The sequence below is a fragment of the Macaca thibetana genome, chromosome 13, assembly GCF_024542745.1.
Source record: "Macaca thibetana thibetana isolate TM-01 chromosome 13, ASM2454274v1, whole genome shotgun sequence".
NCBI classification, from domain to species: Eukaryota; Metazoa; Chordata; class Mammalia; order Primates; family Cercopithecidae; genus Macaca; species Macaca thibetana.
The window spans coordinates 5622752-5641009 of record NC_065590.1 but is presented as its reverse complement, the minus strand read 5'-3'; the positions used below and the strand labels follow the sequence as shown (position 1 = coordinate 5641009).

General features: G+C 39.6%; 1 protein-coding gene across 50 annotated transcripts in view; it reads right to left on the bottom strand.

Moving 5' to 3' along the window:
- MAP4K4 (mitogen-activated protein kinase kinase kinase kinase 4) overlaps positions 1-18258 on the bottom strand; it is a 190082-nt gene that overhangs the window by 57664 nt on the left and 114160 nt on the right. For all 50 annotated transcript variants that reach the window (XM_050754977.1, XM_050754987.1, XM_050755005.1 and 47 more), the window contains 5 exons: positions 10483-10608; positions 9105-9215; positions 4946-5036; positions 2665-2795; positions 419-473 (listed from right to left, as the gene is read on the bottom strand). In XM_050754977.1, coding sequence (XP_050610934.1) covers positions 419-473; positions 2665-2795; positions 4946-5036; positions 9105-9215; positions 10483-10608 — 514 coding nt within the window. The remainder of the gene's footprint in view (positions 1-418; positions 474-2664; positions 2796-4945; positions 5037-9104; positions 9216-10482; positions 10609-18258) is intronic.

The window sequence follows — 18258 nt, the reverse complement described above, 5'->3', positions numbered from 1 at the left end:
AATAAAGTTTTGCCTCCATTTGTAAACTCAAAACTTAATACTAAAATTTCATGTGTTAGGAGTAGTTTCACTGAATTATTCAATTTAAAATGTAAAGAGAAAACTTACTACTTATTATTTGATCTCAGCACTACTTCAGGTCACACATTTGAGTACAACTTAAATAAAAGAAAATGTAGCCTATAGGCCTCCTAGAGATATTTAAAAGAAATAGTAATAGTGGTTGCCAAGAATTCCTTTTATATCTAAAACTTGACTATATTGATGATGCCTTCATCTAAACAGTCTACCAGAAATGCCTTTATCCATGGAGCTGAGCTGTTCTTTTTGAAGTCTTGGGAGAGATTTAAGTTACACGTTAACAAGTGAGCTAAAAAGAAAAGTTACTTACGGGGAAAAAGAAAAGAAAGTTACTTACGGGGAGCACCTTCTGCCATCTCGATGGCTGTAATGCCACAAGACCAAAGATCACTCTGCAAAAATAAAACAGTATGTTACGGATACTGGAGTAGCTACAGAGCCACTAACTTACATGTCTGGCTATTCACACAACTTTGCTATATAAACCAAAATGAAGTTTGCCAGCAAATTAAAAGTACAAACACATTTGTAGAACTTATGGAAGGAGGGAGGGACGGAGGGAGGGAGGAAGGAAAGAAGCAGAAAATTGATTTGATTAAAACCACTCACATCTATGAATGAACTAGAGCTGGTCCCACTTAAAAACCTCTCTCTAACTGTTCAGTGAATGGTCTACGGTTCAATATATTTCTTCATTTCTTCATAAGCATTCAATACTTTAGACTTCTGGCCCAGATGGATGTTTATTGTTAGTAACTCAAACTTAATTAAGATTTTAAAGTTTAAAGGCCAGAAACCATTCTTTACAAAGTGCTCACCACTGAATTCATAAAACCTAACGTGGCTCACTAATTCAAATCACGCTACTAAGCATCCCCACCCTACTTGCAAACCAAACAAGTCAGCTGGTTTTCTGTACATGGAATCTTTTTTTTTTTTCTGATTCCCCTGAAATACTAAATTTAAAATTTGAATTAAACTTCACTTTCTACTCAAATATAAGTTCCATGAAGGCAGGCATTTTTGCCAGTTTTATTTACTTTTGTAATGGAGAGTACTCACTAAACACTGTTTGATGTACTAAAGTCTTATCAGACAATATTTCTTAAAATCCAAAAAAAAGAATTTTTGAAAAGCAGATGAGGATAGTTATTATCATTACTATATATTTGTTTATATGCTATCCTAACCAAGGAATTAAAGTTGCTCAGTTTAAAGGTTTTCTAAATAATCTATACTTATATTACAAAGTTCAGACACATATATCTGAATACAACAAAAAGGAGAGACCTATCATTCCTCCCTTATTTTCATTAAGCTTTCTATACTATCAGGGTACACAAAGGGGCTCATTACCCTAATCCAGGGGCCACTCCTGGCAATGAGCGGGGGATGAACAGCTCTGCATGTCCCCTGCTGTGAGGCAACATGAAGAACCTCCACCTCCACCTCCCCAGTGGTGATTTTGCTAAGAAGGTTTTCCTTGATACAAATTAAGCCTTTCTAGTTTACAGGAAACAAACTAAATGACATAAAGAAGTAATGAGACAAATCTCAAGGGTAGAACATTAGACAACAGGCCCAGGCTCTTCAGAAAGTCAGTTTTATGGCAAAACAAAAACAAATACAAAAAAACGAGGTGGGGGTGGCAGTGGGGGTGGTTCTCGATTAAAAGAGATTAAATAACCAAATACACTGTCTTGTTCTGCATACCAGCCAGGTCTAATTACCAACTTTGTATTAACTATTTGTATTTACTTAGGTATAATAATTATTTGGGGAATGCGGGAAAACATTTTTAAATTTTAGAGACATGGTAAAGAGTGGAAAGTCACAAAGTCTGTTACCTATTTTAAGATACTTCAGTATATAAAAAATAAAAGTTACTCTGCACTACAGTCTTAAATTAAGTCTCATTAATTGGATATTTGTAATAAATACTAAAATACATGGGAGACTGTTAAGACATGAATTCCATTTTGCATATCATTAACAGGTATATTAACCAGACTGGCTCATCTAATTAAGGCATGGATTTTTAAAAACAGCTTTGGTAAACATAGTAACCCGAGTCTGATATCAAATATGGATTTACATCTAGATTTTTTTTTAAAGTGCATTATTGATTCAAGTCCCTAGAGGTCACTCTAATAATTTAAATAAATTTGTATACCAAATCAATGCTGTACAGCAGTTTAACAAGAATAATATATAATTTCACTCGAAGCTATTATTGTACACTGGCAATATTTTAAAAAGAATATTTGATTCTAATATATTCTTCAAGTTAAAAAAAAAAAAGGATAGTAAATAGGAACAAAAAGCTCTAGGCATGACAAAGTGCTCCAGACTGCTTTGAAACCAGTGTATTCCTTAATGAGAACACAGTCATGTGATACAAATGGCCAAAAAAGACAGCATCTGAATACTGTCCTGAAAAATTTGCACCTGCAATTTTCCTCACTGAAGGTCTTCCTCCCTGAAAAGGCAGGCAGACAAGGGGTGTGCAATTTATAAGCAAAGCCCCCATCCCTCAGGCATGCCAGTGGCCTTGCAAAGGCCTACGGAGCAGGTGCCTCTTACTCTGTAATCATAGGTGGCATCCGGGTTCTCATCACAGGCGATGACCTCAGGAGCCATCCAGTAGGGAGTGCCTATGAACGTATTTCTCCGCCCCACTGTCCTGTCCAGCTGAGCACTCACACCAAAGTCAACTGTGGGAAGGAGAAAAAGGAAGAGAAAGTGAAACACAATTACAAACCAGATATACTTGTGAAAAAACACAAGGAGGAAATGTCTTCATAGTAAACTGAAACAGCAGTGCTTCATGAATATGCGATCCTCCTCAAGGCAAGCACCACTGGTCAGGAGTGCCCTTCCACAGTAAAGCCACCGAGACTGTGAGATCCTCTACCAGTCTGGAAGCTTCTGTGAAGCCTGGATCTGGCTGCCTCCCCAGCTTCTCCGACAGTGACCAGCAGAGGGCCTTTTGAATGAACCACAACCTTCAGTGCTTTCAGAGAACTGCCGCAAACAAGATCAAGTCACAGAGAGCCCCAGGTTCTGGAGAACTGACTGAAGACACACTTGACTTACCTTCTTAAACAGCACTAATAACCATAAAGGTAAGAAATTCACAAAAGTTTTCTTGAAAAAAACACAGTACTGAATCAAAAAAAAAAAAAACAACAACAAGCTAAATCATATGTTCACAAACAACACACCCTAAAGCACTTGGGACTTCTGCTGATTTTTCAGTGACTTCTGCATCCCACCCAATTGGATGGTGGTGGTGGTCTAGAGGACAGTTCAAGGATGGGAGGCAGAGCTGGCAGGAAGACCATGACCTCTAACGGAATGCCTGCCATCCGTCCCTGCCAACACTATCACCACACACACTACCATTACCCAAGCAGGAACCTGCAAAGGTGGAGGCGCCCATGCAGAAAGGCCTACGAAGCGCTGAGATGACTAAAAGGGATCATAGATTCAACTTCTATGCACAGAACACGCTCAGAAAATGGCTTGTCCAGGGTGTGGACTTACTCACTGAGTACTCCTTCAGAGACAGAGACACACGGGCCAGGCAGCACAGGAACCAGGGACACACAGGCCAGCCAGTTAGTGCAGGAAGCCTAAGCGAGCATCACAGCGACTTGGAAGGCAATGGTAACCAATCACTAAGTGATCACTCAGGTACTATCAGAGGCCGATAGCAGGAGACCAGTGCAGGGAACGCACAGCTCACTGAGTCATTTGGTATGAGAACTGCTCAAGTGCTTCCTTGAGGGGAGCCCTGAGGGGAGTTTCCAATTGGGCAGATTCCTCCATAGAAGACCAACAAACACAGACACTATGCAAGGAGGTAACTATGAAGATCTTACTTTTACAGTACAACAGCTGTGCCTATGATTTCTAAAAGAAAGGTGGACCAGACCCATATAAACAGAAAGAATTTTGTTATGATGTGTTAGTGGAAGAAAAATTAATACAAACGCTATTTAAAAATTTGATACAACACTTAGATGAAAGTGGAATGAGTTCAGACCCAGCTAAAGGAAACAAGAAATATAAAAGAACCCTTGTGAATAACTCCAGGAAACCACCACGGGCTGTAATTACCTATCCATGCAGAAATTTATCAAGCACCTACTACAATGAAGTCACTATGCTGGGTGCTGGGTAATAGGCTATTTGCTGCATTCCCAGAATTTACATTCTGGCAAAGGAGACAGTAACAGAAGTAAAAAACAATCACATAACTATAAATTGTGAACAATACTATGAAAGAAACAAGCAGCAAGGCCCAAGACAGATCAGAGGTTGGAAAAGGCCCCTGAACATGAGAAAAAAAAACTGTGACTTCAAAACTGAAGTCAAGTCTTCCCAATGGGAAACAGTTATGCAAAGGCCCCAAGGCAAGATCCAGGAAGTTTAAGAAAAGAAAAAAAGACAGTGACTGATGAAGAGAGAAGTAAAGAGGGACATAAAATGAGGAGGGAAAAGTAGCAGGCATCAGATCCTACATGGCTTTTTATAGGCAAGGGTGAGAAATGTCGGTTTTATCCAAAGTAAAATAGGAAGCCATTAAGGGTCTTTAAGCAGGAAAGTGGCATGGTCTGATCTGAAGATCAGTCTGGCTGCTGTATAGAGAACCAGGGGGCGGGAGGTGGGAGGGAACTAACATGGAAGTGGGGAGGCTGGAGCCAGGCTAAGCAATATGCTCGGTTCCCACATTCTTAAGAACAGAAATAGAAAACATGGGTAACAGACTGAACTTTTAGCTAGATGGAAGCAGAACTGGGAGTGCAGCTGGCTTGTGCCAGGTGCAATTACGAGATCACGCCGCACATCCATTACATACCAAGTTTCACCTCTGCATTCTCAGTCAGCAACACATTCTGGCCCTTGATATCCCGGTGAATCACGTGATGAATGTGAAGATGTGCCAGTCCCTGAATAGGAAAGACAGGCCTGAATTTTAGTTTTCTGTGACTATAAGTAAACAGCCAGGAACACACCTTTTATAAGAAAGTACACATGTGGACCAACGGTGTTTGTGAGCTCATGAACATTAACTTCACTCTTAGTGCATTCCCAGGAAGACAGCACCAATACTACCACACACACAGAAAGAAGTCCTCCCCCCCGGCCACATTCCCAGTGGGTTAGGTTCCCCGTGTGAGCAACATGACCACTTCTAGCTGTGCCTTTAAGATACACTGCAGATTACCATCTGCAGTTTCTCTGCTATAATTTGTGCTATTTGTGTACAGGGTGGTTCCTTTCCCACGCTAAATGTCTAGAGGGTGACCCCGTGGGCATATTTAACTAGACACATCTCAGGGGAAAAGCAAAGGGCAAGAGAGGGCTTTGAAATCTGGCTCTTTAACACTGGCTAGCCTTCCCACTGCACAGTGACAAACTGCTAAGTGCTGATCAATCCCACCTCCATCCCAAGCATAAAATGATTGTGCTGTCAAAAAGAGCCTTGTGTTCAAATAAAATATCTTTCTTTCCCAAGGAAACAAACCTACTGGGCATATAACACTTTTTGATGACCTTGTATCTGGAATGAGGCCCAAAAGCTTGTCTCTTACAAGAGGTGGTGGAAGAACAAAAACACATGTTGCATCCAAATATGGTCCAAGAGACAGTAATGCATCATTCTCACAACTCATTTACTTATTCTGTCCTTAGCTAGAGAAGCCAAATATACAGCTCACCTCCTTAAGATACAAGCAACCTATTTACTCTAAAATGTCTCAATCCAAAAAGGGCAGATTATAAGTAAGGGTTATTTGATTTTTTTCCTGTTTATTCTTTTTTCATGGGGTTTTATTGTTATCATTACTTTGTAAGATATGAATTAAATACAACAGCTCCTCTAGAATACTAATTTTTCTAACATAGGGGGTTTCTAAACATTCATTTACTGGTCTGTCTAGGAAACAGAGCAAAGCTTATTTGACAGCTCTGTTTATTTTTCACAACACAGGATGTGCGGTATTATACCACAAAGCACTGACTAGAGAAAAAAGCACTAAAAATATATGGTACCTTATTGCTATAGTTAGGAACAAAGTACCTCCTCTCAGCATGGTATAACTTCAAATAGCAAAAGGAGAGACACAAAAGCTAAGTTCCCCAATTCTTCGTAATTCCTATTTCTATTACTTCAGTTCATTTTTGTTTTCTAACTTGCCAACCTCTTCTTAAACTTTTACAGAACTATCTTAACAACAAACATAAGCACCCACATCTTGTCACACAAATGTGGCTTGCATGCACTCTTGTTCATTACCGGCAATAAATGTATGGAACAATGCCTGTTTTCCTGTCTATACTGCTACAGGATCACTGCTTCTACAGGGAATTAAGTGTATCTAATAGCTCTGCAACAATGTTATATGATTATTCGGAAAAAAAGAACCTTTTTCTGCCATTAACTACCTGGGAGTGTATGTGTGTTCAACTAGTCCCATACCAGATATCAGGCCACAATTATTCTTCCTTAGCAGAGATGCCAAGTCCAAACACTCAGTGAAGCACTATCCTTGAGCAAATGCATCCGTGTTTCTAAACCAGGAACCATTTTCCCCTAAACTCTCTATCATGCATGGTCACGGAACAAAAGAGCAGTCAAAGGCTGTCATACAGCATTGGTTACAGAAAGCTCTAAGTTCCCATGTTCAATATGAAGATACTGCCATGGAGAATGTAAACACGGAAGTGGGCTGAAAAGAACACGCTGGCCTTGCTGCTAAGCCTTGTGGTCCAGAGGGTAACAGTGTGCTGGCTCCAAAAAGCACTTCTCTATTGGCTGCGGCCTACCTGCTTAGGACCCTCACCATTCAAAGGGTCTGATCATAATGATCATAATGTCTAAATCCAACATCTAGTGAGAAATGAGGAAAGGTTTTGCCACCACAGAAACTGTCTAACCCCAACCGTCTTTGAGAACACAGCTTATCTCTCTGGGGGTGGCTGCATTCCTTTCTCATGAGGCCTTACCTCCAGCTTATCATCTTGCCTTCTCTTTACCAAAGCCAACTCTTAGTAACCCCTATAATGAACACGCACTACTGCATGACACACGAACTCTCCCTGAGGCATTTGCTTGTTTTTAGTTAATTGAAACTTTTGTCACAAGGAAAAATTCCCATTCTAGATGAAATGTAGGCGAAGGCAGCTCGTGTTTCAGATGCCCAGTGAGGTGAAAAAGATTTCCTGTGTCTCAAAAAGATGTTCATTCATATGTCACACTCAAGCTGGCTTAGAGGCGTCAAACAACTTTGGCTTTTTTTAAATGTTACTGGAGATTATTGATGGTAAAATGGCTAAATGTACATGTTACATATGATAGGTAAACAACGCTTGCCTGGGTATAGAAACACATTTGTCTTTGAAGGCTGAAATACATTTGATGCCTAGGACATTAAGCTAAAAGCTACTTCTCTGCTTGAGATATCTATATAAGAAAGGTAGGGGCGTGGGTGCGCAGGTGGGGATGTGTATGGCAGGAGAGTGGGTGTTTAAAACAAAGAATAATGACAACAGTTAATAGTCACTGATAGGTAGCTATGTATCCAAATGTTACATTAAATGATTAATATACACTAACTCATTGAATTCTCCTAACAAAAGTAATTTCAAAAGGTTGGTATCTAAAATGTATAGACGAGGAGAAAATAAGTCCTGAAAGTTGAATAACATAGGGTGTGCTATAGGTAAGCAGCAGAGGCAGGACTCAAACCCAGGTATGACTTATGCTAGTCTCCAACCACTCAACCAATGTTCTATCCTGCCTACCACGCTAAAGAGTTTTAGTTACTAATAGAAGAAATCCACCTGGCCCAGTACCTGACTTCCTTTACAGTAGTATAGGGCAGGAAAGTTTCCCACATTTAGGCTCTGCTTTCTGTAATACTCATAAAAGATCCTGATATTTTAATGACATTTGCAAGTGTTTATAAAAAGATGGTTCTCCTGTCACCCTACCCCACCCCCCACAACTAGTCTTCTTAGGGGAATTGCCTCTTTTCAAGGACTACATAAATATCTAAATTAAAAAAAAAAAAAATTAAACGTTTCTCTAGGAAGTCTAGATGGCAGTTTTTAAACCTGCAATCCTCTATGAATCTTACATATAAAAAGTGGGATAACTTTACTTATTAAAAAAATTAAAATAACTTATTCATTACTTTTAAGTTTTTTTATTAGTGGGGGAAGCATAAGAATTGGGCTTCAATTTAACTTCACAATCTTTTTTTTTCAATGTGGGAGGTAAATGAAATGCAACCAAGTAATGTCTGTGTGTAATTCAGGGATGAAGTAGAGAGAAAAACTGTGATAGCCAAATGAAGGAAGAGACCCACTGGTAATATCCTACATGCACTGCTCAAATACGAAATCCTAGAAACCCTCTGCCTGTGCCATCAACATGGCTTTACTACTCAAAAGAAACATTTAAAAGCTGCTAAAATAGTAGTTCAGAAACTTACTCTAAGATATTTAGCCAGCTTTCCAAATGGCTGTCAATAATATTAAACATTCTAACTTTTCTTCATAAATATTGTAACAGATTCTAGTAGCTAACACCAAAGTCTTCAAGGTGATTTTGAAAACCAGCATTCAGTACCATTAGTATTTATTTATAAGCTTATACACAGAATTCCTTTAAAAACAATAGTTGGAGATTATTTTTCTTCCCTTCCACTCTGATTTCCTTTTAACTCAAAGGAAAGCTGCCAATAGGTATGTCATGATGCCATGGAAAGTAAATTCAGGGAAATACAGAAATGCTTTTTTTATTTAAGTCAACCTTCTTTACATACTTGCCAGAGTCAAATCATGATGTAGCTTAAAATTATCAAAGCTAGCTAGATATACAGAATCCTTGGCTGTCAAAGAGAATAATCTATATATGTATAAGTAATGCAAAGAAGTACTTGGGGCTGGGAAAATGAAAATGGAAGCACAGGATCATGGGTTGGAGCACTGTAGCCACCCACTTTCCTCACCCTCAGGATTTCTCTGGAGATGTAAGCGATCCAGTCTTCTTTGAGTGTGTTCCCTTTGGTGTTCTTCACAAGGTCTGTAATGGACCCAGCCCCACAGAACTCCATAACAAGCTATAGGGCAGACAAGACACAAGGTGAGTAACACATCTTGGAGAAATTGGGAAAACCAGTTTAACCGCCACGCCATCTCTTTATTCTAAAGACCTGGAAACGTGATGCTCCTAAATAACTCATAATAATTTGGAGGCACCTAAAGAACTGAAAGCTCATTTCACGGTCCCATGTATTCGCTCTACGTATTTGGTCCAGCAGACTGTGAGTGTCTGGTATTCTACGGCACACCCAAGCACAGCAATTCTGAAGTGCTCATTCTCTCTCAGAAGCACGTGGGCACAGGAAGACCACTTTGCTCCTCATCACTGCCCAATTATCAAATATCTGACTCAAATATTCCCTAACATTCTTTTCCATTTTGCCTCAAAAACATTCTATTTTTCACATTATGATCCTCAAACTATTATATTTTATATTAACTGGGTCTAATACGAATAAAAAATAGTATTTTTAAGCAGTTATACAATTTTTAATACAATATTTACAGTATCTGAATGTTTGAACAATATGATCACAACGGTATGTTTAAAGTACCCAGAAAATAAACCGAACTGAACTGTTCTAAAATTTTAACTGTGACCTGATTTGGGCAATGGTAACAGAGTAAACTTTTTCCCTTCTATTTAATTTTGCAGATGTTTTCTGTAACGGCCCTTTAAAAATACTGATACAAAAAGTATTCATCTATCTTCCTGCTTTGCAAGTTTAAATAATGTGATAGCCACAGATCTGATGGTATCTCCAGGTCATTATCTTGAATATAAATGTGTTCAAAAAGAGATAAGGTTGAATGTGTCAATTCCAGAAATTTCCCTGTAATTTAATTAACTATTATCATTAATACTATTGATAAGCTACTGACAGAAGTTTGTTTCTTGAGATCTGTCTCTCATTTCCAAGTGGTAAGCTCAATTTGCTGGGCTTTCAAATTAGTTTTGTTCCCATAAATAAAGTTTTTATTGTATTGCTTTCAAGCTCCTATTTTCCTTGCTATTTGATCACATTCCTTCTAGATGCTGCCATTTTATTCCTGAAACACAAAGTTAACTTTTTTCCATGCAATGTGAAATCAATATCACAATAAGCAACCAGCATATAGTCAACCCAGAGACATCGGCCAAGGAAGCCTTTAGAATCTGCCAGCTACTTACTGCTCCTCTTCATGGTTTTTCTTCCCTCCCTTCCCCCCAGCCCCCACCCCCGCCACGCCCTTACAATTCAAGCAAACGGAACGCCCACAAATGCTCAGGAAACATCCACCTACCCAGAGTTGGTCATCATGTCCTGGAGGGCTCTTTTTGATGAAAGCACCATAATATGTTGCAATATTTCTGTGATGAGAGTATTTCTTTAGCATATTTATCTCCAGTTTGATTTCTTCCTCTTCATCCTTAAGAAAAAATAAAAATAAAATGTGTGGCTACTGAATGATGTGCATGACTTTACTTCTCCCACACCACATACAATAAGGAAAGGAACACACGTTTCCCACCCTCCAGGAGCAGAGGCACATATGCATTCACTTTATCCTTATGCCAAGAACAGGAATCTTAGAGGACTCATCCTTTGAAGTGTGATTATAGGACGTGATGCATAGGAGGTAAAGACAGACACGGAGAGCTGCAGGGACAGTGCGAGGGGGCTGCCTGGCCAGTTCTCCCACTAACTGTGACCTCTGGAAATGCACTCCACTTCTCTGAGCCTCGGTTTGTTCAGCTGTAAAAATGGGACCAAAAAAGGGAAATGACTGATACTATTTGAACTTATCACTTGGAAAGTCTGTTTCCTTTGCAAATATAGATCATCTGGTCCGTTAAGTCCAGAAAACGTTTACCTCGAACAACCCTGCACGACAGCACCCTCTAGTGAAGCCAGGGCAGAGTACTGAATACATGAATGCAGGCTGGAGGTGCAGTCTGTGACGGTGTGCTCAGTGAGAACCCACTAACGGGAAGAGGTTCAGCTGAGTCCAGTGGGTCCCAGGAACAAAACATCACTGAGCACATTGTTTCAGACTTGGCTCCTCTCCTAGCATCTTGGTTTACTGAAGTAAGATGAGCAGAGGAAGAAACCCAGAGTTTGTGTGAGAAGATTAGGGTGGGGAATGAAGGAAACAGATAGTGACACAAGTCTGGAAAATAAAAATAAGTTGCCCTTGTGAATGACAAAGGCTGGGAAGTCTGTGATCTCCACCTATCTCTCACATAAACCTGGAGAAGAAGCTGTGCACACCAGCCAGGTAGACACTCTGTTCCTTGTTATATGCACGTGACATACTATCTGCGAAGAGTCAGGCTAAGGAAGATTTGTAGTTAGCACAGAATGAAGGGAAAGCAGAGTTAAAGTGAGAAAGAACAGGAACTGTGCAGGAAAGGGAAAATCATCCTTGATTAGAAAAGCACAGTATTTAAGATCGGGAGAAATCTGATGACCAGATCTCTAGAATCCCCTATACTGCATACATTTTCAAAAGGAAAAGATGACTAGTCCCCTAAAATGTCCTTACTTTTCTACACTGACACAACCATCCCACTCATAACTTGATGTCCTTCTCTCTCCAGGTAAGAGTAGGGGCTCTGAGTAGCCTAGATGTACATGCGTGTGTGTGTGTTGTGTGTGTGTGTTTGCATGCACTTACACACAACTTGGAAGAACCCTACTTACTGCTACTTACTGCTTCAGTCTAGCACCTCTAGAACCACTCTTAAGGCCTTACAAGCCTAAAGGAAGCTTGATTTGCAAACTGTTATACTTTAAAAGCTGTGACATCATTAATTAGATATTAATGAGATCAGATGGGAAAAACAATTTTTAAAATACAAACTTCAGTTATACATTACTGCTTTAGAAAACAAATGTATAACAAGACATGTAGTCATCTTAGAATAGTAATTCTCAAGATGGCAGCTTTACAGCTTGGTTCTGAAATATAAACGCTAGAGTATTATAATACAGTCATGCACTACATAACATCTTAGTCAACAAAGGACTGCAAATACAACAATGAACCCATAAAATTAATAAATGAAGCTGAAAAATTCCCATCACCTACTGACATTGCTTGTGGTGATGCTAAACTAATCTGTCGCATGGCCGGTTGTATAAAATTATTGCACATATAGTTATGTATAGTACATAATACTTAATAAATGACTATGTTAGTGGTTTGTTTACTACACTTCTATTGTTATATTAAAGTGTACTCCTATTTAAACAACAAAAAAAGTGAACTTACAACAGCCTCAGGCAGATCCTTCAAGAGGTATGCCTAAGAAGGCATTGTTATTATAGGAAATGACAGTTCTATGTGTGCTACTGGCTTGAAGACCTTCTACTGGGACAAGGTGTGGAGGTGGAAGACAGATATTGATGAGCCTGACCATGTGCAGGCCTAAGCTAACGTGTGTGTTTCTGTCTTCATTTTTTACCAAAATGTTTAAAAAGTTAGAAAAGACAGAAAAAAGCTTACGAAGATTTTTAAAAAGAAAATATTTTAGTACAGCTATGCAATGCTTCTTAAGCTAAGTATTATTACAAAAGTACCTAAAAGTTTTATAAAATAAAAATTACAGTAACCTACAGTTATTACTGAAGAAAGTATATTTTTTACAAATTTAGTGTATCCTAAGTGTACAATGCTTATGAAGTCTAGAGTAGCGTACAGTAGTCCTAGGCCTTCACATTCACTCACCACTCACTGACTCACCCAGAGCAACCTCCAGCCCTGTAAGCTCCATTAATGTTCAGAGCTCTATGCAGAAAGTACCATTTTTTATCTTTTATAACATATTTTGACAATCTCTTTTCTATGTTTAGATACACAACTACTTGCTATTATTTTTCAATTGCCTACACTATTCAGTACAGTAGCACGTTGTACATGTCTGCAGCCTGGGAGCAATAGGCCATACCAGGTAGCCCATGTGTACCATCTAGGTTTACATAAACACACTTTGATGATGGACAACAGCAAAACTGCCTAATGAATGATGCATTTCTGAGAACATAACCCCACTGTTAAGTGATGCACAACTATATATTCTACAGGCACACTTGTCATGTGACTTTGATAGATGACTACAAATATGGCAGCAGTCACATGACCCAATAGAGTTGATATAATAATTCTCCTTCAAACCCTGCAAAGTCCTACCAAATAGGTATAATTTCTATCTGAGATTTAAATATGGCCATGTTGAAAGCAGCAAAGAAAAATGAGATACTCAATAGTAGATAACCATCTTAATTCTACACAAAACCAGTGTTTAGACTAGCTAGTAAAACAGAGAAACACTTCTATTTGAGACCTTGCTTCAAAGGAACTTCATTCTAAAACAGAAAAGGGTAACAATGTTTATTCCATAGAACATGAGGAAGCATGCCCCAAATAAAAGTAGGAAACCTAACGCCTCAAAAGTTTTATCTTGTGCTCTCTGCACACACAGATCAACATGTACAGTATGATGAGCAGTAGTGACCAGGGCTTGCTGGCATGGGGGCACATCGAGCCTGCTCCCTCCTGACTCACCACAACTCACTCCCAGTGCTATCTGAGGGTTTCCGAGAGGCCTCCTGACCAAGCAGTGAGTGGCCTGGGACAGCCCTAATGAGGCTTGTCAAGACAGGTAGGCTCCTGAAAAGAGTTGGCACAGGGTAGTGGCTGTAAACAGGGCCCATTGAAAAGGCATGTGGTGTCACTCCCAGAATAAGGTCCATGGTTAATGTGCTCTAAAAAGCCAAACATCCCATTTTCCGTACACTGAACTGCAGCTGGGTGACCAGAAAGCGAACTAACCGTTTTTCTCCTTTTATCCAAAAGTCAGTAAATCTGTAAGGACGTGGGGTATAAAAACTGCACAGAAACAAGACAACATTGGTTATTCTAGTTAGCCATTCGTCTAATCTTACGTTGAACTAGAATAGGGGAAAATCCAAATATTGACTTTAACTTTGTTCCTGTAATAAGAACTTCATACAGTAGTGAATTTTACTGGACTGTCCAGACTCGTTTCAGCAATCCAACCCTTACCTTTGCCTACCTCCACTCCCTGCAGTGGCTAAACTATTTCCAGGGCCGTTGTTCCCTATCACGCTCTGCCAGTAGCTTCCACTTCTTGACAGAAAGAAATGCTACCTATGATTCTCCCATGAAAGGCTTCCTGAGCAATAATTAAGAATTATAAAATATTTCCACTAGGTTCCATTTATATTTTTTCCTTTTAGTGACACAAACCAATGTCTTCCAGGATCTAACCTGTTCACCACTGTGTAATAAAGAGTCAAGAGCACTCGATATTTTCACAGCTCACCGAGTTAAAAAATCAAGCACACATTTTAAAGTTCTCATAGGCTTAAATTCCATACTGTCCAGTGGTGTGAAAACTCTTGAATAGGCACATTGGTAAATACTGGTGGCAGATTACCATGGGACCATGTATTTCACTGAATCTGAAGTGCCCTTGAATGCAGCCCACCACTATTTTATGTCATGAAACCATGAAGCAGTCAACCATAAAGTACACACTCTAACACCTTCAAAACTGGGTTGCATTTCAGAATCAATGATTTAGATGAACAACTAAAATACAATCAAGTCTGGCAATAGATTTTCTAATATGACGGAAACACCCAAATATCACCCAGAAATACAGTGATCCCATCAATGTCACCTGCCAGAATATTTCCCAGGTCTGAAATAGTCAAATCCTGGAAGCATACAAAAATGAACTACAAAATACATTGCAGAGAAATAATACTATCCCCTCAAATTACTGTTTTAGGATCAAGTTCATATATACTTTGAACATTTCCTCTCTTGATTTTATGATTTTAAAATAGATGACTATTACACATCTTATAAAATAAAAAGGTAGTTAGCACCACTAATTGTCATTTACTGTCCAATTATGCGTGCCCACTTGGAGAAAAAAAACACTACTAGAAATACAGAATCTACCAATGGCTATGAGCCAGCTACAACTGGAAATCTAATTATGACTAATGCTTATTATACAGTATTTTATGTTGTCTTTAGAGTAGGGTCATAATGAATCAACTTCTGAGTTTCAGTCTCCTTTCGGTTATTAAACACATGTTTGGTGGTTGCATCCCAACACTTAAGTACATACATACATACCACCACCACCATGAGCACCACCAAAAACAAACACTCCATGTGGCCTGGAAAGATACAGGAGAAAACAGACTGCGGCCAGCTAAAATTGAAATTTAGAAACAACAAAAAATCCCATACATAAAGTTGAGTTGGCAAAACTACATAGAGGAAGTTTATATATTCCATGTGTCCAGGCAGAGTCCAAACTACTGTGTCCTCCATGCTCTTCTTTAGCAGGTCACAAGTATAAACAAATGAAAAACAAAATCAAGAGTAACTTGAGAGAGACGCCTTTTTAGTAAGGGAAAAAAGGTCCCCCTCCTGGTTACTCAAATGGTGTGGCAGCTGCTAGCCCCCGCTTAGTGATTTAATGCAGCTGATGCCAATTAGCATTTTGGACTTTAACCAGTGGAAGCAAACTCTCAGAGAAAAGGCCTTTGTCTCAGGCTAGGACCTGACTAGGAGATGAGTTTTGAGTCGCCTTGCAGGCTGTCAGAGGGTGGGGGTGGGGCAGGGAACATCTGCAAAGAAGTAATTTTCACAAGCAGCCATGGGTTTGTCATATGACAAGCCCTACCACTCCACCATCTGAGCACACAGGAGTGCATGGTATGAGTGTTCTGTTGTTTTTTAATGACCCCTTAAAATGCTGTTCAAACTTGTTACCTAAATTTTTTCTCATTCCATCAATGGTAGTAACTATGTGAGGAGAGACAGGCAGACTTCAGATAAGCTAACTGGAATCCAAGAGGACTGGGAAATGTTCTGAGCATCTGCCAGGTGAAATGAAACCTTTCACCTGGCATACCCTCTTTACAGAATTAAAAGTAGACTCGGCGACAGCTGGATAAAAGAAAAAAGCAACTGACTGACCACTCTATGTTAGCTGGAGAGAGGACTGATAAAATGAGATACATCTCTGGAAGATTTCAGCACCAAAATGTACAAATGAACATAACTGTTTTTAAAAACCAGTTTACAAGTTTGTTTTTGTCAACTACTACTGAATCTTTTCTTTATGTGACTGTGAACGGGTAGAAAAATGAGAACAGATCACTTTTTACCTGGTAAATCCCACTACATCTAAGAGTATTATTCAGTACCACACCAATGAAAGCAGCACAGAATTAATCCATTTTTTTCCCTCAAACAGGCACATCACATTACAACTTAAATTCACTGACTATTCAACTAATCATAGATGAATATAACTACACAGGAAAGATCCCAGAACAAAATTAAGGCTATAGGATCTGATCAAAGGAAGAAATTACATGTTCCTTAAAATTAATCCGCTCCCCCCTGCAAGATCAGTCTCAATAAAAACCGACGGAAAAATTACAAAATTAACATAACTAAAATGGAAATCAGACACTCACGACAGCCTGCTCAAGAAAAAGCACTGTCTGTCGTGAGCACATTTCAAACCAAAATGCATCCTCTTTCTAGTTCTGCTACTGAACCAATGAGCTAGTTCTGGGATTCCAAACCCAGCATGCCATGGCCTGAAGCCCCAGACCCACCCTGTTCTCCATGGAAAGCACAACAAAGAATTTCTACTACACACAGCAAAGCCCCCAGCGCGCACTCTGGATCCCTCCATCTTCTACAAAGTGCCACCTGCTGAATCTTTCAATGAGACTGCACTACTCAGCTGGTATCTAAAAATAATGTGATATAGAAGACAACTACACAATGACACCATTCACCTGGATGGATGGGGGTGGGGAGGACTTCAGATAGTGAATATAGTTCATTCTATTCTCCTCTGCATCACTTGTCCATCAATAACTTTGGGAGACTGATGCTTGCCTGAATAACCCACAAGAAGGACAAACCCCCACCAAAAAGCACATGGCAAATAACGAACATGGTGATATCACTCAAACAATAAATTCAAGTCGGACCACTATTTCCTCTAGGATCTAAAAGAAACTATTAGATCTTTCCAAAGCTTCAGGTCATCAACATCCAGGAATCCTGACAGTTGACCCTGTCGAGCCCTAATCTATAGACAAAATACCATGGGTACAAGTGTCTTCAAGAATATACTTGAAATAGTTCATACTAGTACTCAGTTTAAATGAATGCATTGAGGAGGAGGGGAGAAATGCTACCAAATATTATCTCTAGATTATAGCCTAATTTTCTACAATTGTCATATACTATTTTCCTAATTTGGAAAAAATAAATAAATAAATAAGACTTTAGGATAGAAAAGTCTGGCCCCCAAAGAATTCAAAATGAGCTTTCTGGCAACTCACACAGTCCATCTCCTTCTGTCCTTGGACTGAGGGTCCTCTCCCCTCCTTGCTGCTCGAGGGCCACCACCAGTTTCTCTGCTTGGGCCGCTGACACCAATGGTCAGTTGTGCAGGGAGGCCTAGGAGAGCCTGAAGAACTACAGCCTGGCTGTTTAAACTGCCTTCAACTGGGTCAGTGGCACCACAAGGCTCTGACCTTAGCCTCATGGTCACTTCTTCCTGTTTGCTATGACGTACCAATCCGGATACGCAACTTCTTACTATTGGCTCCTTCCAGACTTAAGTCATTCCTGGAGCAAAAGGAGAAGGTAGGTGGAGCACTTACCATCCTCTGTCTTCACTTTCCTGACCTGCCACAAGGTCCCTTGAGGAGAATCTTGCCTCAGTCTATTCATACCTCTTCCTAACCCAGTGGCAAACCCCATGAAGCTTCCCACAGCGCAAGGAGGGAAAGAGTACAATACACATTGAATAGAGTGTTGTCTAAAACCTTAAAAACGGGTCCAAGAAAGGAATGGCAACAAGGAGCACAGCTCTGAAGGAGGGTGTGATAAGCAATAGTGTTTCTACACTTCATGCTGGATTCGTCCACGCACTCACAGGTACCAGAGCTCCTGCTTACATATTTGACAAAATGTGTCTTCGATAAAAAAGAATGAAGG